Raw genomic sequence first — 22304 nt, forward strand, 5'->3', positions numbered from 1 at the left:
CACACCAGTAAAACACCCTGCAGTGAATGATCACAGATAAGTGAGCATAATAACAAAACTCTAAAGTCCACTGACGAGGCTCATAAATCTCCATAAATATTTATGACACTTCTAATTAAACAATTAAAATTGCATCTGTCAAGTCAGGCTTTTGGGAGACCTTAATGGATCGCGTATACATCCATGTGGTGACTTTTGGGAACGGGCTAGACAACTGATGACAATAGCATCAAAAATATGGATTTAGTGGATCAGTCATAGGATTTGGCCATGCAGACAAATTATGAAAGAAAAAGCATATTTTTTAGGGACTGTGTGTTGGGTCTGGAGATAACACTCAGCAGAGTTCTCCTGAATTTCATTTCAAATAGTTGTAATCATTAGATGTGGACGTGGTTGGTTTCAATGACAAAATAAAATCAACATGCAGATTTTAAAAGGGAATCAACCAGCTTTACTGGCTGAGTGAGTGATGGGGAAATGCCTGAAAAGCACGAGACTCACATGTGAAGAAGTGATTCATGCTTTCACTCATTAACGATGAGTGAAAAAGGAACGACACAGTAGGCAATTTATAGTGTTCCTCTTGGAAGGACGGCTTGAAATAGAAACAAGGAAAACACATCAATGGCCAAGATTTGAATTACGTTTTTCTAACGAAGTTCGTCATTGCTCGGTCATGGATACTTCTCTTCCACTCTCGTATTACTTTGTTTTCAGTAATTTAACCTTTTCAGGCATAGTGGTCACTACAGTTACAGCTATTCAAAGGCTGTTTCCTGTGTCAGTGTTGATGGCACACATGCACATAAACCACTACATTGGACACTGATGAGTCACTCCATACCATGCCACCCACTGGCCGGTTAATGTTACTATAGGTGTATGATGTGCTTCATTGTTATTTAACCCTGTCATGCAGGAATTATGACAACCTCAATCAGGATTTTCTCGTTTTTATTCCTATTTTCATTCCTAAAGATGAATAAAAATTCTCAGACAGGTTGTCATAATTCCTGCATGACAGGTTTAAAGTACAACAACATCATTTGCGTCATATTTATTTGAACATTTAATTTGCTTTCTCCAGATTATTACATCACTCCAGGGTGTGGATAAGATCATTGGTCAGCTCATGAATGGACTGAAGCAAATTAATCTACACCGCTGTCTCAACATCATTATTGTGGCTGACCATGGTAACAAAGCACTCAGAGTGATGTGGCTCTGAAAACACGTCTGTCACATGTGTTCAAAGAAATCAGTGTCAATAGAAATGTTTACATGTGCTCTCTTTTTACCATGCATGTAGCTTTACAACAATCCTTGGCTTGCCTCATAAATTTTATAATGATTTAAGCAAATTTTATTTTTGGGAAAGTCCAACATGGCTACAAAGACCAGAGCATTTAAAACAGTACTGGGAAGTAAGAAGGCATCGTCTTCACCTGCCTTTATCCACTTTGATCTTACTTTATCTTTGTGGAATCTCTTCACTGGAATCTTACCACTACATAGGAAATAAAAGCAAACACACATTCCAGCAATTGGACATTGATAATGCAGTAACACTACCACCATCTAGAACGGGATCATAATGCTTCATGAGTATTCCACATAAGGAATAAAGCATTCCAAAGTTTTTGTTCCACTGAAGAAATTAAGGCTGTAATGTAACAGCTGAATGTTGCTGCAGGTATGGAGGAAACAAGCTGTGAAAGAAAGGAAACAATGAAGGAACTCGTGGGCGATACCAGCATGTATGTGGTAACTGAGGGTCCCATTGGACGCATCAGAGCCAAGAGCAAAGACGCACTGTGTAAGTAAATGCAACAACAAAGTGCTCTGCTGCTTGTCTTTGATCACACAAAGAATGAGGAGGTGGGGTGAGTCGTTGATGATAGGTTTCACCAGCTTTTTGACGTTGTGAGCAACTATATGGTTCCTAAAGCATGTGAAATCTGCGAGATTACCTAGGTCTCTTTTGTGTTTGAACCTGGTCATACTTGAATGTTCTTGGGTTGCAGCCATATCAGTACAACATCAGGGCATGGCTGTTTCAGAGACAGTAAGGCTGTAAAAAGGCTTGATGCCTGATGCATCAAGCACAAAAGGCTTGGATGTCTATCAGTTAGTTTCACCTGTCCATGGCTGACCCAACATATCTGATTTACTCTTGATAAAATGCTTGTTTTTAGTTCTTAAATTTGGAAGATTATGATGACTTGATTTTTAGTTTCTATTGAAAATGCATCACACAACATTGTAGATGTAGATGCTCTCAGAGCTTTGCTAAAAGACAGACATTGAAAAAGAGGCAACGATGCCAAAAGGATAAAGAATCATACAATATGTTTCCACTCCTGCACAGACGAGTTGTGTCTCTCTAAGACTCTGTAGTTGTGTTGGGACACAATGCTGACTGAAAAAGAACAAATCTGTCGATTACAAAGCTATTTGTGATATCTCACTAACAAACATATCGCACAGGAAAATTCCTTCAACATGCCATTTAAATTTGAATTTAAACGAAACACGATTTAATTGCCGTGCCTTGGCTTTGAACTTTCAGCAATGACATAAATGTTTCCCTTTCAACAGGGGACTCTGCTGGACTTGTTGCTAATATGACTGTGAGTATTTTTTTTTAAATTTCTTACCAAAATGTACCGTGAGGAAAATAATTATTGATCCCTGCTGAAATGGACTGCCTTTTTATGGTAGTTTTTTCTTGACCCACTTCTTTGTTACCTTGGTGGTATTTTTGGGTCACTGTCGTGCTGGAACACCCATCTACGATTCATCTTCGTGGTTAAGGTTTTACAGTATATAACACCATCCGTTGATAGTCATTTTATATTTCTTCCATTTCTTAAAACTTAACACCAAGTGTTGTTACCCTCTCACAAAACCTTTTCTTAATGGTCTTAGAGCCCATTCATTACATTTTTGTGCAGGCTTACAATCTCGTCCCTCACATCCTTTGACATATCTTTGGTCAAAGGATGTGAGAAACATGATGTTGGAAAGGAAGAAACTGATTCCCTGGAGAAATGTGTTGCATATAACAAGTCGAGAGTTATATGTAGTTATTTGTAGTCAAGTTGAGAGTTGAAGTAGCTGTAAGTGATTGACACAGTTAATTAATGGAAGCCAGAATTCTGGCTGGGTTATAGGCAAGCCAATACTTATTTCACTCAATGGTGAACAAATCATGTTATAATTTTTATGTCATTTCTTTCTTGTTTTTTTTGTGGGGGGAGGGCGGGGTTTTTTGCAAAGGCACATCAGCTCCATGTTCACAGACGGAAAATGAAGCATATCAAGAAAAGAACACTGTCCCAACTGTGAAACACGGGGGAGGCTCGGTTGTGTTCTGGGGCTGCTTTGCTGCATCTGGCACAGGGTGTCTTGGATCTGTGCAGGTACAATGAAGTCTCAAGACTATCAAGGGATTTTGGAGAGAAATGTGCTGGCCAGTGTCAGAAAGCTTGGTCTCAGTCGCAGGAAATTGACCCAAAACACAGCTTAAAACACCCAAGAATGGCTGAGAGGGAAACACTGGACCATTTAAAAGTGGCCTTCTCTGAGCCCTCACCTCAATCCTATTGAGCATCTTTGGAAGGAGCTGAAACATGCAGTCTGGGAAAGGTGCCCTTTAAACCAGAAACAGCTGGAGCAGTTTGCACATGACTGGTCCAAAATACCTGCTGAGAGGTGCAGAAGTCTCATGTTGTGTGTACCATCATTTTTGTCCAGGCCTGTTTCATGCATTTTTTAAAAATAATTCATTTGAAGCTTGGTTGAAAAGCAATGTCTGACTTTCATTGGTTAGGATTTATAGAATTCTCATTTATTATTACTTTTGTCAGATTAAAGTTATTTCTGTGACCATTGTTAGTTTTTCTTTCATTGACCGAAGGGTACCAACAAGTTTGTCCGCGTCTGTATGCAACAAAAATGTTCCAGGATTGGATCACGAATGAGTGTCTTTCATGATTTCAGTGTAAGAAGCCAGACCAAAAAATCAAGCCGTACCTGAAGGCGAACCTACCAAAGCGCCTTCACTTTGCCAACAGTCGTCGCATTGAAGATGTCAGCATCCTGGTTGACACTAAATGGCTGTTTGAGAGGTATTTATGGTGCTACAGTCTTAGACATTCTCTGTAACGGTTGTAGCCATGTGCTTTAGAGTACAGGGATTCATAATGTTAGCCAGAAACAAAGTGCTTGTTCTATGGGTTTCAGACTTTTATAGTGTGTCAAACACAGTTTCCCTCAGTTTAATTTCTTCCAGAAGGGTATAAATGCTTTTCCCCATTTAATGGGCATGAAGTCATACTCTCTAAAGGTTTCTGGTACACTCTTGTAAGGCATAATATCCTGGCACTTGAGCTAAACTCTAGTGGGGTGTAATTTTGCCCCTTTATCGCTTCATGGGACTCAGTAATCATTTAGGTCTATATTCAGAAACTTATATGATTGATTACAACTGGCAAACTCTTCTTTCCTCATAGGGATCCAGGCTCTCTCACATTCTGCTCTGGTGGTAACCACGGCTATGACAATGACTTTGAGAGCATGCATGTAAGCTATTACTCTGTTCTGTGTTTCTAAATTGGAAAAACATTTTCCCAGTAACAACACTCACTTTCTTAATCTCTATTGTAGGCCATGTTTATCAGTTACGGCCCCAAGTTTCAGAAGGAAAAAGAGATTGAGCCTTTCTCCAATACTGAACTTTACAATCTAATGTGTGGTGAGTATTTTCCCCTCCGCAAATCATCACCACTGTACACCACTCGACCGTATCCACTCAAAATCTGCTGAACATAAGACACTCATAACAACTGCATATAAATAATAATAAAAATAAATAAATTAGAGCAATCTGGGCTCCAGCAAAACCCTGAATAGTTGAAAAGAGTTTCAGCTGATTTCACAAAGAGTAAAATCAGCTGAAATTTGTAGACAAACCATTTTTGTACACAGAACGTTTAGTGCTGTTGCAGTGCCACAAAATGTTATAGGACTCTCTATATAATAATATGAGATATAATGATCTATATAATAGTGGCTGGTCTACTGTTCTGTCACTGGGACAAAAACCGCATCGTTCTTCCTGAAGTTCAGCTAATGGATGACTCTCCTTTCCAGCACCCTGGGATAGACTTTCTCGGGGAGGCAAAGGAGTGTGATCCCCCTGTAGTTGGAGCACACTCTGCCACTCGAAAGGTACCGCTGCTGATCTCCATGCAACATTGTAGACAGCCCAACAACATCCAGAGCCTTCAGGAACTCAGGGTTAACCTCATCCACCCCAGGGGCTCTGCCACCATCGAGTTGTTTACCTGCCTCAGTGACCTCATGAGTTGTCTTGCTCGTTTCCAGACTCTGGTTCCACCACGGAGTATTCCTTCTACCGCCCGACGATGTTTAAGTCAACAACTTTTAATCACCATACTTTTAGGTGTGCCAGATCTGTCGAGCATCATCCCCCACCACCTGATCCAACACGCCACCAGGTGGTAATCAGTTGACAGCTCAGCCCCTCTCTTCACCTGAGCATCATCAGTGGCCACAGATGTGTTGATACAATTACAAACTCGATCATCGACCTGCAGCCTAGGGTGTCCTGGTGCCACGTGCGCTTATGGACGCCCTTATGTTTGAACATGGTTTGTTGTGGACAAACTGTGGTTTGCACAGAAGTCCAGTAACAGGACACTGCTCAGGTTCACATCTAGCAGGCTCCCAATCACATCCCTGCAGGTCTCACTATCAGAGCCTACATGAGCATTGAGTCTCCCAGGAGGAGGACAGGGTCCCCCAGGTGGGGCGCCATCAAGCTCACCACCCAGGGACTCCAAGAATGCGGGGTACTCTAAATTGTCATTCAGCTCATAAGCATATACGACAGTCATCCCCCCTCCTGAATGTGCAGGGAACAAAAGATCATGCAGACTGGGACCTTGTTCAGCTTGCTGTTATTCATTCCTGCATTTTGAACTACAGTACATCTTATAAGAATGTGAAGTTTATGCTTCCAAAATCCAGGGCTATGAATTCTTAAATTCAGCTGATTTAGCACAGTTAACACACAGTATTATGGTTTTTGCGTATTAGTTTCTTTGGTGATTTTTTTTTTTTTTTTTGTTACTGTAAGAAAATCGTATCTTTAATCCTATAATTAAAGATATAAGTAAAGATAATGATTATGGTAATTCAACAGGAATTTGAATGACAACACGTCTGCTGCTCTGGTAATATTCAAAGTCTCCCGTATGGAATCTTTAAAAGCATCAATAATGGATTGGATTTATATAGCGCTTTTCAAGGCACCCAAAGCGCTTTACAATACCACTATTCATTCACTCTCACATTCATACACTGGTGGAAGCAAGCTACCGTTTGTAGCCACAGCTGCCCTGGGGCAGACTGACAGAAGCGAGGCTTCACAATCAAGTGAAGAGTTATTAATTAGTGCCAGTTAACATCCAGTAGCACAACAGCCAATTGTTGATGCTTGTAATTTAACGGTTACACAGCAGACACTGATCCTTTGGCCGCAGGCATATTGGCTTCTGAGAGACAGGATAATAAGTCTGTTTGGATGTTAGGTTAGGTTTAACCCTTTAAAACTATTAGGGTTAGGAAAAGATTGTGGTTTGGGTTAAACCACAGCGCCTCACAACACCATTGATTAAGCAATGCATGTGGGAATAAAACATGTGGCCTTGTCTGTAAATATGACGTGAGAGCAGCTTTGTTGAGATTTGAATATTTGTTGCCCTGACAAGGGGAACAGACTGACTAATTGCACACATCTGGTACTCAACAAACAGCCGTCATCAGGGGCACAAAAATAAATTCATGTTTGTTTAATGCAGATGTCCTCGAGGTTTCTCCTTCCAGCAATAATGGAACTCACGGCAGCATGAATCACGTATTGCAGCAGCCCTACTACACACCAGTGCACCCCGCTGAACAAAGTGAGCCCGCTCAGTGTCCACTGGTCAGCCTAAACCCTGAAGACAACCTGGGATGCTCCTGTGGTGAGGTGGTGGGTACATCACTGTCACTCAAAAGCATATATATAAAATGATATGATCATTATTATTCTGTGGGAATTAAGTCTGTGGAAAGCATCCTAACATTTTCAAAAATATGACAAGAAATACAGACTGCAGCTCAAGACTGGATGAAAGCAAACTTCCATGGTAACAGTCAAAGCAATAATAGTTCACAGAGCAGCTGTCTGCTTTTTTAGCAATGCACTTTCATGCAGTTGGGGAACACAAGAAAAAGCATCCAGACTTCTGGAGAAACGTTCTGAATGGGTTCTCACCTTTGGTGGATATAAAGGCATTATCCTGTTGTAGAAGCCACCAGCCTTTTTAGGGCTACTGTGATGCATCTACAATTTCCTTGTATTTCAAATCTGTTATTCACAAATTATTAGAGTCAAACTTGCTGCACCACAGCCCCTAAAGCATGATATATGGCCAACTTTTAGAAATACTTTTATCTGAATGGAAATCTGTTTTTCTATTTTGCCTACCACTGAATCCTGTCCGAGGTCTAGATTACTGCCAGCAGTCTACAAGTCTTGTTTCTGAGATGCTATGAAGTTACCATGAATTCAATCTTTGATGTGTTGTTGTGGTTTTGGTGGAAGTGATTTATTCTTTTAAAAAACCTCAATCTGTTTTCTATGACCAATATCCAACTAGTCACCAGTGTACTTGATTTGGTCTGCATGGTTTGTTGAAAATAGTGAAAGCTCCCACAACCAAACCTTGAATCACTGAAAGTAAAATTCTGTTTCACTTCCTCTGAGGTGCAAATGCCAAATCATCCACCAAGTTAGTTGGTGAGATTCAAATAACCGTCTGCTGTGACTAAAGGGAGGATTTCTGGATCAGCGCTCAAACTAGAAGTCTTGCTGGACTCTCTCACCAGCTGAAACCTCAATGCTGCTGACTAAGCATCTGCAGCGCATATTTAAAAATAACAGCTTACCACAACTAAAAGCTGCTACTGTTTTGAAAGAGGTATGACAAATGTTTGGAAAAAGTAAGAAATGGAAGCTCAGCAGTCATATGGTGGAAAAATCTTCGGGTTTTACAAGAAACCAGCAATAACAACATAGTCGTGCTCTTCAAGTTTGGGTGGCAAGGCAGCTCTAGTCACAGAGTAAAGATGTGTTTTCAGACAGGATTTAAAAATGTCAAGTGTTGGAGAGATCCTGCTTTGAAGAGGCAGACTGCTCCAAAGTTTAGCAAAAGGTCCGTTCTCCTCTGTTTCAGTCTGCTTCTCGGAACAACCACAAGCAATTAATCAGCTGACCTGGGCGTTGTACTTGGAGTATTTTTTGTTAAAAGATCAGAGAAGTACGAAGGAGCTGATCCATTTAAAGACTTATGTGGCTGTCACGAGTCGGGCTGCAGCATTCTGAACAAGCTGAAGACGAAAGATCGGAGCCTGGCTTATCAACAGATCGACACGTCCATCACAAAGATATTAACCAGATATTAACCATGTTGTAACTGCCAGCGGCTCAGTGTACTGATATTCGCGGTAGCTGTAGCTCAGATGGTAGAGCAGGTCACCAACTGGAAGGCTGGTGCTCTGAGCCCAGTCTGCAAATATCCTTAGATATTAGAAACACTTAGAAACAGGGTAGAAAAAAAGTGCTCGTGCGAATGTACAAATTGTGTAAAGTGCTTTGAGTGGTCAGAGCAGGAACACATTATATAAGAACCAATCCCTTTACCACTACTATCTTTGAATCTTTGTTTCACCTTCCAATCATGTCAAAGTAGAAAAAAGTGTAGCAGCATTACAGGTTAGACTAAAGGAAAATGTTGTCTTCCCTCAGGATGAAACTGATATCAACAAACGACTGAATCTGAGTGCAGAGGAGGGTGAGACATTTCTACTCGCTCCCGACTCCACGATTCTCTTCTCTACTAAGATCTTTTTTTTCTGGATTTTTGATTTACATGACAATTTTTTTCAAAGGGAGATCTGATCAAACTAATCACATTGGCATGTTTTACTTGCATGCCTCCACATTTTCTGCCTTGTTAAATTCCCCTGCATCTCAATGCTGCCTGTGAAGGTTCTCGGTCACCCGGGTCATCATAGTCTAAGGAGCTTGGTAAGAAAAGCTCCTGGACTGGGTGTTTCTTGAAAATGTAAAGGGCTTAAAGAAGTCCAGGAGCTTTTCTTACCAAGCTCTTTAATTTAAATTCTGATTTGACCCCTAACTGACTGGAAAAGCATAAAAACACAGTCTTAATGAAAATGCTCTTACTGGTGCAGACATCATGAAGACAATTATTCTTCATTTCTTTTTCAGCATCCGCTGCAGAAAAGAAGCACACGCTTTTTGGTCGACCCCGGATGCTGCAACCTGACCAAAGTTATTGCATCCTCTACCAGGAGGGATTCATCAGCGCCTATAGCCACAAAGCCCTGATGCCCCTGTGGAGCTCTTTCACCATTGACAAGCCTGTAAGTCCATTGACTGGTGATAAGATGTAATGTTTTGGGTTGTTTTTTGGGGAGGAGGGTAGTTATCTGATTACAAGTTTAGGCTTCAGATTGATATAAAAGTTCAATGTGAAGACACATAGATAATCAGTAGCTCTATAAAACTCCATCACTCTTTGAAAAATCTTATATGACAAAAAAGAATTACTGACTCACAGTGAATAAGATTTATGCAGTTTCCACATGAATCATGGATGGTGTGAACATATGAGGAGCTTGCAGCATTTGAAATTTCCGACTCATTCCAAGGGGGGGTTTAGAGGAAATGTGTCTGATTATTGTTTCCAACTATTCACTCTTATAGAATAAAAATCTGGATACACTCACCATTTTATAATTGTGATTATTTTAGGATTAGGATGAGATTTTAGCTGATGTTTCTAAAATGTGAAACCGCCCTAAACTAAATATTTAATATTTTAATGTGTGAACTATTGAATAGTTAGTTATGAACAAGTGCTAAGTGCACACTAGTAGTCCTCTAAAGACATCCAAATTTAATTATGTATTTACCATCTCAACACATAATTTGGCGGGTAGTTATTTATTAGTTGTTGCGGCAATAATCATCACAGTCTTGACCTATCAGGTTATAAGCTGTGAATCACGTTGTTAAGTGTTACTGCTTGTTTTGTTTGGGCATATTTCTTACCTTAAACCAAAAAGGGCAAAGACACGTGTATAAAGATTTAAAATATGAAGTCAACTAATGCAATATTCAAGAAACATGATATCACTGCAGTTACATAATTGTAACCAATAACAGATGCAGAGGTGCCTCTTTGGCATCTCTTAGAAATACAGACAGCTACAACATTATACACTATATAAACGATACATGATGTATGATGCAAACAGAAAATTAAAAAGTGATCTAATAACAGAGAGAAATGTTTCATTATTTTAATGATAATGATGCACAGATTTTGTCACCTTAAAAGTGATGATTTAAACAACAGTAGAAATGCAGCGTGGATGAAGTTTGGCTAATGATCTTCCACTCGGACTGTTCAAACATGAAGCGTTGGATTTCTTCCTACCACAGTCCAGTTTGACACATACACACACACACTGTGTTTTCGTATCTTTGTGGAGACATCTAATTGACATAATGCTTTCCCTAGTTCAGGGGTGGGGAACTCCAGGCCTCGAGAGCCGGTGTCCTGCAGGTTTTAGATGTGTCCTTGAGCCAACACAGCTGAGTTTAATGGCTAAATTAGCTCCTCAACATGTCTTGAAGAGGCGCTGCTCCTTCTGTGTGAACCCTAGCATGCACAAGTTGAAAAACTGGCAAAGTAAAACCCTCACAATTTACATAAATTTAAAATACATGTTCCTGAAATAGAACTGTGGGTCACTTTGTGGTTGTACTCCCTGTGCTTGGTTTGCTATAAAAGACTGAAGCAGCAAAGTGTTTGTGATAACCAGTTTTTAGACATGATTTCTATTTTTCCTTTGGCAGAAATATTTGAAAATAACTGTTAATGAAATGAAATTGTAATTGAAATGACTAAAGCATGTTTCATATTCTTGTAGAATAACCTGGACCCGTTGCCTTCAGTCACACCAGATTGTTTTCGGGCTGATGTGAGAATTTCAGCATCTCAGAGTCCCAGATGTGATCAGTACCGGTATACTGCTGCTGGAAACCTGCATTCAGCCTTTTTGTACCCACCCAGTACGTACCCATCCTCACATAAATCCTAACTGACACAACAAGCACGCTAACTGACCTCCAGTCAACCTGGAGTCAGCGTTGAGGGACCACATGAGTACTCACAGAGTCACTACCCCAGTAATGTTCTGTCTAAACATTTTCTTATAGATTATAATAAGATGGGCATTTCCATCGCAGTTACACTCTTTCCAGACTCCCCCACACATCATTCCCCACAAATGTGTCTATAAACCATTTTCCAAACTCGTCTAAACTTGGACACAATGATCAAGCACACACTGACTCACTCTTGATGTCTTGATCATTGTGTGCTGGATCCTGTTCTACAAACCAGGTTCAACAAAGTCTGAGTCTAACCATAAACCTTGATTAACTCAACTCAAGGTTTAAGAATTCGGGGGGGGGGGGGTTACTGGAAAGGCTGACACAGTGCTCACCATGAGTGATGACTGAAACCAACAACAATGAGGTCTACAAACCATTTTAGCGCTATTATCACTCTGGACTGAGAAATGTGTCACCGTGCTGCGACTGTGGAATATACAAGTTAAGCATTCATAGGACACTCATTAATATACATGCAAATTCTAAATTATTATGGGAGCAGCACTTTACCCGTGTGACTTTTTCTAAATGTTTCATTTTATTTAGGCACCATATTTGGTTCTTCGCCCATTTAGGGTTTATGTTTTTATAAGTGTGTACATATTAGAAGTATATTTAAAAAAATAGGAAAAACACAAACTTAAAAAAAACTTTTATGAATTGTTACTGACACTGTTACATTTCTGACACTGGCACAAATATAATACATTGTGTGTAACATTGTGATGATGTCCAATAAGACCAAACCTGCAGAAATCTCGAGACGAGGAGTAAAACTCAAAAACGACTTCGCTTGAACTCACAAACAAATAATCCAAAACTACAACTCACAAGGAAAGACACAGCCAACACGACAAAGAACACAGAGACTCGGACAATATGTACACACCAGGCGATTGCAGAGACAGGAAACGCCAGGGAGCACAGCTGAATCTGACAAACAAGACTACAGGAAGCAAAAACTGAACATAGGCCTGTTCCAGGGGTCGGCAACCTGCGGCTCTTTAGTCCGTATAGTGCAGCTCCGCGTGGTTTGGGAGAATAAATTAGAAGTATTTAGCTGAAGTGTATTTCATTTATGTTAGTTCTTTTTAACTTGTAGTTCTAAATTGGAAGATTACTGTGATTTTGAAATATAAAAATAAAATTATATTTTATTATTTTTCATCGCTCAAAATAAGAGTCACACTCGCTGAAGCCGGTGTACCCGCCGAAACGCCGTGCATTTATCGAGACTTTCAACCCCAGGTAGGCCAGTTATGGATCTTCGGATCCACATTATGTCAGCAGCTGTTCTCCAGCGTTAACTATGTTACAAACAAACACCGCTCACGCCTCACAGACGACAGCGTACAGTCCTGCGTAAAGATGAAAGTGACAGCCCCGACCTGCAGACGCTGTGCGCAGAGCCCCAGTGTCCCAGGCTCCTCCCTGAAAAGAGTGTCAGTTGCACGAAGGGACCAGTTGATCAAATCCATAATTCCTCTTTAGGCTTTAGAGAGCAAGAATGAGACAGAGGCTTTCTGAGGCTTAGAGATTTACAATAGTAAAACTGCTTTATGGTCATAAAACAAACAAATCTACATATTTACAATTTCTAGTCTGAAAATGTCTAAAAATGCTTTAAACTGAATTACTATAAAGTGATATAGAAAACTGTGGCAATATCCAATATATTGTTGCTATGTTTGTGCTACATTTTTGATGATGTATATTTTTTAAGAAATAACACAAGTAGATCTCACTAGATGCATTTGCTGTCTAAAAATTTACTTACTTTTAGTTCCTCTATAGCTTTTAGGTGAACTGGGTATGTCACCATTTTTATACAACCAATTTCACTCATTTCAGAAACCCAACAAAAACAATATTCATCTCAGCATTTAGAACAAATCCTGAACTACACAAACCATCAACGTGTCTTTTAGACCCCATTCCTACAAAACTGCTCAAAGAAGTCCTGCCATTAATTAATGCTTCGATCTTAAATATGATCAACCTATCTCTAATAATCAGTTATGTACCACAGGCCTTCAAGCTGGCAGTAGTTAAACCTTTACTCAAAAAGCATCTCTAGACCCAGCAGTCTTAGCTAATTATAGGCCAATCTCCAACCTTCCTTTATATCAAACATCCTTGAAAGTGTCACGTTTTAGTTAACGGACTCAGGCGCAGACCGGGAATCTTTACAGAGTTAACAATCAGTTTATTGACACAACGACACCAGGTGATGCTATTTACAACATGCTGGAGGGAGGGGAGGGGGGTCCAGGGTTCCGGGGTATGTGAGGGGAAAGACGGGAACCAGACGCCCTCCAAAGGCTCTCTCTCTTCACTCCCCACACTGGGGAAACACAAATCCACTCACTCGTCCACGGGATGACAGGCAGGCAGGGAAAGGGCCGGGAAAGATCTGTACAAGGAAACTTTAGTTAGAGGCGAACAGACGGAAAGAACTCACAGATTCTGATTCACAAACTACTGAGCGACTGACGCTGATAGCTCAACGATCCAGCGACGAGTGACACAGTGCTGCTGTCTTAAATCGGCCTTGTGATCATCCCGATAGGCAGCAGGTGCGTGGGCCAGGGGCGGGAGCCCATAATGAGCACCGCCCCGGCAGGTGAGAGAGAGAGAGAGAGAGAGAAAACATGTTGCCTAATACAGGATCAGCTGGTGAGGCACAGGGACCATGACAGAAAGAGTAGTTGTCAAACAACTAACAGATCATCTGCAGAGGTTTATTTGAAGAGTTTCAGTCAGGTTTCAGAGCTCAGCACAGCACAGAAACAGCATTAGTGAAGGTTACAAATGATCTTCTTATGGCCTCTGACAGTGGACTCATCTCTGTGCTTGTCCTGCTAGACCTCAGTGCAGCGTTCGATACTGTCGACCATAATATCCTATTAGAGCGATTAGAACATGCTGTAGGTGTTAAAAGGGAGTTTTTCCTCCCCACCGTCTCCAAAGTGCTTGCTCATAGGGGGTCATATGATTGTTGGGTTTTCTCTGTATGTATTATTGTAGGTTCTACCTTACAATATAAAGCACCTTGAGGCGACTGTTGTTGTGATTCGGTGCTGTATAAACAATATTGAATTGAATATAATTCAGGGTTTCATCAACTTACCACAGTTTTGATGTAATGACCACAAGTATGGGAGTAGATGGGAGTGAAAAACACAATTTTCCAAGTGCAGTGGAAGTGCAGTGTCCAATGATAGTTTACTCTGCTGTTACATCAGTAACATTGATCATACAAGTGGTCAATTTAAATGTAAAAAATTAAGAGAAAGACACAAAATTCTTCAAATTAGTGTGATCGCACATGTGCTATCATGCTGCAAAGATCATACGAATGAGGAAATGAAAGAAAGATGGAATCAGTTTGTGGGTGGACAGAGAGGAACTCAACATATATTAAGAAAACCTGTTTAACAAACTCTCTTACCAAAGTAACCGACGTATACTTTATAATAGTTCTCGATACAATGTAGCTATGGCTCAGGAGGCAGAGCCCTAACAAGCTAAATACGAATGAGATGGTTGGTGGTTCCAGTGTCCATATCAAGTAATTTTTTGAGGTTATTTAATAGAAAAAAAGGACACTGTACTCATAAATGTAGACTGAATATTGTAGTCACATCTTCCAACAACTTGATGCACCTTCATTCTCAAGGAGGAGGCATCAGACCTGTTTTATCATCAGGGAAGGAAAACCCAGAGGATAGAGACAGCACTCACCTGCTAACACATGAAAACGTGTATAAACATGCTTGTTTATTCACAATATTGTCAGAATTACTTATTGTCACGAGGTTAGACATGTGACCCTCCCATTTCCAGACGGTTGAAATAAGCTGGTTTGACAACAACAGGTGGTTAAAAGCCAACATTATGCCAGCTAATGCTATGTTCTAAAACCCACACGTTCGCTCTGATAAACAGTCTGATTACATTCTCACATCCTGTGAGAGTCTGTTCAAAGAAGGTTGAAGTGGCTCTAATGTAGGGTAACAGTTAAACTGAATGGTTGTTTGATTCTCTCTGTTGGCCCTGCAACAGACTCAGGGTCACTTGTGTGCTGCCTCTCACCAGATCCTCCTGAGAATCAAGGAAAAAAGAATCTTTCCATTGAACTTTTTTGTGATTTCCTTCCTCTTTGGAGATTAAAGAGGCCACCCAAACACATGAGATATCAATGGAGAGCCCAGGATATTGTCTATTTAGTACTTGGTAGGGTGGCCCAAATAAGTCAAAAGACGTAGACCAAAAACAAATGTCCATTACACAGGACATAAATGAATAGGCTGCTTCTCAGGAGGATATGACAGCTAGGATAGGCTCCAAAACAGGAAGCCGGTAAAGCATGCAAACCCAGCACGAACTGGAGGAAAACAGGCTGATGAAGCAAGAGGGAGACATTTAGAGAAATCATTTTTTGTCTGGTCTTACTTCCACATACCAACCAGATGTACTTCACTGTCCAGCTGAGTGTAGCAGGAAGAGGTCATTGTTTATCTCATTAATTCCAGACAAACAGTATCTGATACAATGTGTGAGAACTCGGTACAGCTGCAGTGAATTAATAATTGCTTAACTGCTCCGACAATGGCAGAGACTGTCACTCGGCCATCCTTATCATCATTCTCTGCAGGCCGGGGGATTAGCTCAAAGTGTTTTAGTCGAGTGATGATCTGAATCAGGTGTTTTGTTCTTAATGTTTGCATTCTTAATGCATCACTGGCATCAGAAACATATTCACCAATATATTTAGTGAAATGTGAAACTTTACATTTAGAGTTTCCAATATGTTTAGACTCATTTTCCTCTCCTTTGCCCAGAGTTTGGTTGCATGCAAGGAGTCAAAGTGAATGCAGAGCTGTCAGGAGACTGAACTATTTACAGTACAGCAAAAACTCCAAATGCCAACAAACTTTATTAGAAATGATAACAAAAAGAGCTGAAACAATGAAATGGAACTATTGAAGTGCTTTAGCTTTCTTGTTTTGCTCTAATTGGCCCAAGAACACAGTCCACAAACATTAGTTAGGTCATTATGTGGCCTTCACAAATAGACAGAACAACAACCAGGCACTGGCTTCAGTGGAAACTACATGAGTCATCCATTTCCTGAGCCAGATGCATAGACTTCTGTAAAACAGTGGTTCTCAAACTTTTCACAATAAATACCACCTCATAAAATATATGGCTCTCGAAGTACCACCCCTATGACGGACAATAAAGTACAGTAGTATAGGCCTATTTAACACCATATACAGTTTACACAAGACAATTTTCTTATATAAATGTTATTTATTTTAACTGTCATAAACAGGTTGTGACATGTGATGATAATAACACCTGTACTGCATTAAAACATTCACAGCAGGTGGGATATCCGGTCTTTTAGTGATGACCTGATGAACCCTGCTTCTGGGTCCAAACTACTCTGCATTTATCGAGGCTGTTGTCTTTTTAACATGTTTTAATACTTTGTATCTTGCTCTATTTAATCTGAACAAGTACCTAAAACAGTCAGTGATCCCTGATCCCTGTTGCAGCCTGGTTCCAGCTGTAAGCATCCTTTATTCTACTGAGCTGTGAGTGAGGGTGGCTAGCGGCTGCATGTGTAGGCTTGCCACTCAAATCTGTTAAAATCACTTTAAAAATATTGTTTTCTCCCCAAAATGTCATATTCTACTTCTACTGTACACAGGAAAGCTTAAGATGATCACGATTTCACTGTTTGGTAAACATGATAATTCATGTTATTACAGAAAGGCAATTAAATATTAAGAACACTTAGCTACATCTTCTGAAATTTGGTAGTTGTGTGAAACTACTGAACCTCACGTTGTTTTACATGCAGGAGTAGGGCAACCATCATCATTACTGCAACAGAATTTCTCCAGGGATTCCTATTGAAGACTGTCTGAATTATGTCTGATGTGGTACTGCCTCTCACCTTCTGTTACCCTCTAAAAGTCCTTATTTCCTTTTGTGTTTTTGCAGATCTTAATACAACGACGGACCAGCAGTATGATGCTTTACTGATGAGTAATGTGGTACCAATGTACCCCGAGTTTAAGAGTAAGTGCAACATTAAATGTTACTGAAAAAGCTGTAATGCACAATATTATTGGAGGTTGTAAAGAAAACATGTGGCTGTGAAAAAACACCAACAAAACAACTTCATTGCTGAACATAAAATTATTGCAAAATAATACAGATCAAAAAGACATGGAAGGGAAGTTCACCTGAGTCAGAGGGTCCTAAGAACATTTTGTTAAGGTGACAGCGTGGAAGGCAGAGTGCAGCTGTTCTGACTCAGGACTCCCCAGGGGGCCACAGCTGCAGTCAGAAACCACTTTAACACGGGCCATCTCTAAAACACCGGACAATGTTTGATTTGTGGTCTGCGAGACAAAGCACTCTGTTACTTTTATTATTGTTCAGCTCATTCTCCAAAAACTCTGTTGTCTCAGGAACAAAAACACAGTCTTTAAAGTCTTTGGAGTTGGAAACCAAAGTCTCTGCTTTAATCTCTTCTGCCTCGTAGAGAGCACCAGAGAAACAATTCTTTTCATTCAGCCTTTAACGAGATCTTGTGTAGCTGCACATGAAGTCCTGGAAATCAATAAAAATCTTCTAAGAGGACAGACAAACAGAGTGTAGACTGCATGGGTTCACAGCTGGGGATCATTACAGATGATAAGACAAAGGAACAGAACTACGCACAAGTTACAAGGAAGAAAGAGAACACAACACAAAGACATGAAGATAGCACGCAGCGACAACAGACAGACAGAATACATGTACCGGTGTTACATAATTAAAATACAAAATATGAGTAACTGAAACCGTTGCATTTACCATGGTAATATTCATATGTTCGGCTATGCCCTCTCTATTTTTGGTAATTCCACGCTGGTGGAAACCCAAACAAAACACGAAAAATCTAGTTGGTATTGGTAATAGTAATAAATCACACAGCAATAGTACATTCATGTGCTCGTAAAAAGCATGATAATATGTTAAGTAATACGTTACAAAATACATTTTGGGCATATATTCTGTAATCTGTAGTGGAATACATTTTAAAGTAACCTTCCCAACACTGCAGACACGGACATACGGCTGAGGTAACAAATACACATTACATAAAAGCAAGACCCTTGGATGCATCTAGAATATAAACAGAGTAAATTAACTTAGAATACGAGCCGACTGCTGGAGGAAGTGATAATGACAAAGGTGTCATGGTCCAGGGTCGGTGACCAAGCGTTTTGACTTTATCGTTGTTCTAGTTTCTTCTGCTTTTGTATTTGTTGTTGGGTTTGGTTCTGGTGTTCAGTGTTTTAATTATCCCACCTGTGTTCTTCCCCCTCGTGGACTTTGCGTCCCTGAGTTTGTGTTTGTAAAACAGTTTGAGTTTCCTGTTTTACTTTGAAGGTCTGTGTCCCGTCGTGTTTAATTAGATTCAGCTGTGTTCCCCTCTGGTGTGTCGTTCCCTCCTTACCTTCTGTGTATTTATAGGCTGTCTCCCAATTTAGGGTCTGCAGCCTTAAAGTACGCAGCCTCAACGATCCTCAAGGGCCGCGTACTCAAAGACCGCTAAGGCCGGAAGTGCGAGGCTTGTGAAATGGGACGGTCTAGCCTCCGTTGCGCTGCCCAGCTTGCCTAGCAACCATGAGACTAACAGCTGGAAACGTGTCATACAGCTGTGTTTGACAGAAATGAAGGAGAAAATCTTTTGTTTGTTTGTTTGTTTCTACATGAGCTTTGATCATTCTCTGTAAGATTAAGCTCAGCTATTGATCGGTGTATATTTTAAAGTAAAGGCTTTAAAACCAAGTTAGTACAAACGTCACTAATGTCACATGACTTTGCCGACATGTGGCCAACAGTAATGTTATAATGTTCTTCGTTATTAAACATTTGCACATAAATAAGTGACATCATATTCAGTACTTACTTAAAGTTTACTCTTCGGCCGCCCCTCATCCGCCGTTTTTTTCAGGCAAAATTATCCACACCCACCGCCGCGCTATGCATTCTGGGATATGTTGGGCCACGAAGTCTACACTGCCACAGCCTTAAAATTCAGGGAATTGAAGGACGCATTTGAGGGCCGCATTTCGAGCAGCCTTTGAATTGGGACAGCGTTCGGCGCGCCGCTGTGACGTAATCGGCCTTGAAATGCGGCCTTTAAGGCTGCAGACCCTGAGTTGGGATACAGCCATAGTGTGTGCCTGCCTGTGTTCCTTGTCGCGTCGTCTGTGTAACCTGGTGTAATTTCTGCGTCTCTCTGCCATATTCGCTCCTCATGCCGTGTGTGTGGTTTCAGGTTCTTTAGTTTTCCCCAGTTTAGGTTTTGTTGCCCTTTCTGCTTTTGTACTCTGCTTTCACTACAAATAAACGCTCGCTCGCACCCCAGCCAGTACCTGCATTTTGGATCCTTTTCTCACCACGCCACACGACTGCTGCAGCCGTGACAAAAGGAAAATAGCAATCTTAAAATATTTCCAAAGAAACCCCCAAACAAAGACACAAGTCATTCAAAAACAAATCAATAAACAAAGAAACAAAAACAAAAGAATCTCACAACGACCACGACTAAGAAAAAACGACATTTCCTCCTTTTGTGCCTTCACTGCTCTATCTTCTCTTCTTTTTCAGGGATCTGGGACTATTTCCACAACACACTGCTTAAGAAATATGCCTCCATTTACAATGGCATGAATGTGGTATTGGGTCCAGTGTTTGATTACAACTATGACGGACAATTTGACACTCCAGAGCAGATCCAGCAGTAAGTTTTATTTCTAGTCCAATGATAATATTTTCTTTTGAAAATTCCATCAATATAGACTGAGTTGTGATATTGTGCAAATATCTTAATGCTTTTTAACAAAAAGACCAAAACCAACTGGCCTGGTGCTAACCCACACTATCCATCCCAAATAAGTAAAGAAATTAAATGGGAACTCTGTCTTTTTTACCCTTTTCCACAAAATTAGAAATGAGAGCGAATCTGAGGGAGGACAGTAAAAACGGTGTGTGTTTCTGAACAAAGATGCTGAAAGGTTTTAACCCTCGTGTTGTGTTCGCTTCTCAGGAACACCAATTTGACCCGGGGCATGTTTACTTATCTAAAAGTGTTAGAAACCAAAAGAATCCCATTAAACACTGTTTATCTCGTCATTAACTCCATTACTCACCATTCCAATCAACATTTGGTGTAATGGTGTTCTTCACACAGATCATGGTTCAATCAGGATAATTCCCTTGTTTTTCATTTAAAAAAATGCATTTTAAAACTTTTTGATGTACGTTGTAATTATATTATTAGGTTATTGTTTTTGGTAGTTTTGGTTTTCTTTAGTTCTTCCTGATTGTAGTCCTTCCTCCCTTAGTAGTTATCTTAGCCTGTGTTTAGTCTCTGTTCCCTGTATCCCACCTTTCATGTCTAGTCACCCATGTCGCTGTGTTCCCTATGTCTCCCCAGTTACTGTGTTAAGCTTGTGTGTCCTGAGTCTGTGTGTTTCCTGTTTTATTTTGATAGTCCACGTCCTGTGCGCAGTGTGTCTGGTTTTGCTTCCCCGTGTCTCGTTAGGTCTGATTTGGCTCAGCTGTGTTACCACCTGTTCCCCATCCTCTCGTTGTCCTGCTTGTGTATGTAGGTCCTGTGTTGTACCCACTCTTTGCTGTGTGTCTCAGGATTATATTGGAACTTGTTAAAGTCTTGTGCTCTGGCTTCTTTGTTACTAGTTCTGTTTCCAAGTTTAGTTTCCAGTTGTTACGCTCTGTTTCCTGTATTTTGGCACCCGAGTTTTCACAGCTCAATAAAAGCTGCCTCTTTTAGTTCATCCCTCTGCGTTCCAAGTCGTGTGTTTGTGTCCTACATTCTGCCTGCCACAGCACAAACATGACAGTTTGTATTGAAACGAAACTTTATTGAAGCGCTGTTTTTGATCTAGAAATGAACAAAATAAGAGATTAGCAATATGATCGCAGTATGTGTCCGTGTGTCTCCACCAGTGTTGGTCAAGTTACTTGAAAAAAGTAATCAGTTACTAATTACTGATTACTTCCCCCAAAAAGTAATCCCATTACTTTACTGATTTTCAAAAGTAATTAATTACTTAGTTACTTAGTTACTTTTTAAAAGCACGATTTACAACCTGAAGAGGTGATAAAGCGATAGATCTTTCAGCCCAATTCTACTTTTTCTGCATAATCATCATACAAAATGTAATCAGATGGAAAAGTCTCTTTTTAAAATTTGTTTTATTAGTTTTAATCTTTTAACTTTATGCATCAAGCAAAGATTTAATTATCTGCAACATTCTCTGACTGGAAGAAATTAGTTTAACATTTAAACCTATTTTCTGCACATTCCAGCACATAAAATAAAATATTTTTTGTGTTTACACTCAGTCTTTCAAATAGATGCAAGTAAAACACAGCAGAAAATAAATAAAGTCAAAGACTCAGCGGTCCTGTTGCTCTATTTTCACCTGTAAAGCAGGAGTGGGGTAGGCGGAGGTTTACCCTGGTGCAGGTGTGCCGCGGTCAGTGGAAGAATCCGCGAGTTTCTCTGTGAGTTTCCCATTACGTCGTAGCTACTCGGTGCTTGTTTGGAAGTTTAGGGGTTTTTTCGCTGTAAAAAGAAGTTTTCTTCCCACGCACAGCGGACACTAATGTTTTTGTCACTCTTTATGGAATCAAACTCAAAGTAAGGTCAGTACTTCCACGCTTTAAACGCTGCACACTCATACTTTCTCCCGCACTCCATATATTATCCATTGTTGATCTGCACACAGCTGTTGTCACCAAAAGCGCACTCGCTTACGTCACTGTTATGAGACATTCTTGCAAAAAAATCATGGTTTTAGTAACGCAGTAACGCAGCGTTCCTACGGGAAAGTAACAGAAATCTAATTACCGTTTTTGCAAT

The 22304-nt window shown here is 40.3% G+C and overlaps 1 protein-coding gene across 1 annotated transcript in view; it reads left to right on the forward strand.

Annotated features, from left to right (window-relative positions):
• Nucleotides 1-22304, forward strand: part of LOC146609129 (venom phosphodiesterase CdcPDE) — a 44146-nt gene that overhangs the window by 16748 nt on the left and 5094 nt on the right. Inside the window, exons 12-23 of the mRNA XM_085346723.1 lie at nucleotides 1091-1199; nucleotides 1697-1819; nucleotides 2602-2633; nucleotides 4006-4133; nucleotides 4518-4587; nucleotides 4672-4759; nucleotides 6891-7063; nucleotides 8882-8927; nucleotides 9365-9519; nucleotides 11095-11236; nucleotides 17357-17434; nucleotides 20024-20156. Of these exons, the coding sequence (XP_085202849.1) occupies nucleotides 1091-1199; nucleotides 1697-1819; nucleotides 2602-2633; nucleotides 4006-4133; nucleotides 4518-4587; nucleotides 4672-4759; nucleotides 6891-7063; nucleotides 8882-8927; nucleotides 9365-9519; nucleotides 11095-11236; nucleotides 17357-17434; nucleotides 20024-20156 (1277 nt within the window). The remainder of the gene's footprint in view (nucleotides 1-1090; nucleotides 1200-1696; nucleotides 1820-2601; nucleotides 2634-4005; nucleotides 4134-4517; nucleotides 4588-4671; nucleotides 4760-6890; nucleotides 7064-8881; nucleotides 8928-9364; nucleotides 9520-11094; nucleotides 11237-17356; nucleotides 17435-20023; nucleotides 20157-22304) is intronic.

The sequence above is a fragment of the Diplotaxodon limnothrissa genome, linkage group LG22 (genome assembly GCF_057381915.1).
Source record: "Diplotaxodon limnothrissa isolate DT_005_m linkage group LG22, D_limnothrissa_male_GT1.1, whole genome shotgun sequence".
In the NCBI taxonomy this organism is placed as follows: Eukaryota; Metazoa; Chordata; class Actinopteri; order Cichliformes; family Cichlidae; genus Diplotaxodon; species Diplotaxodon limnothrissa.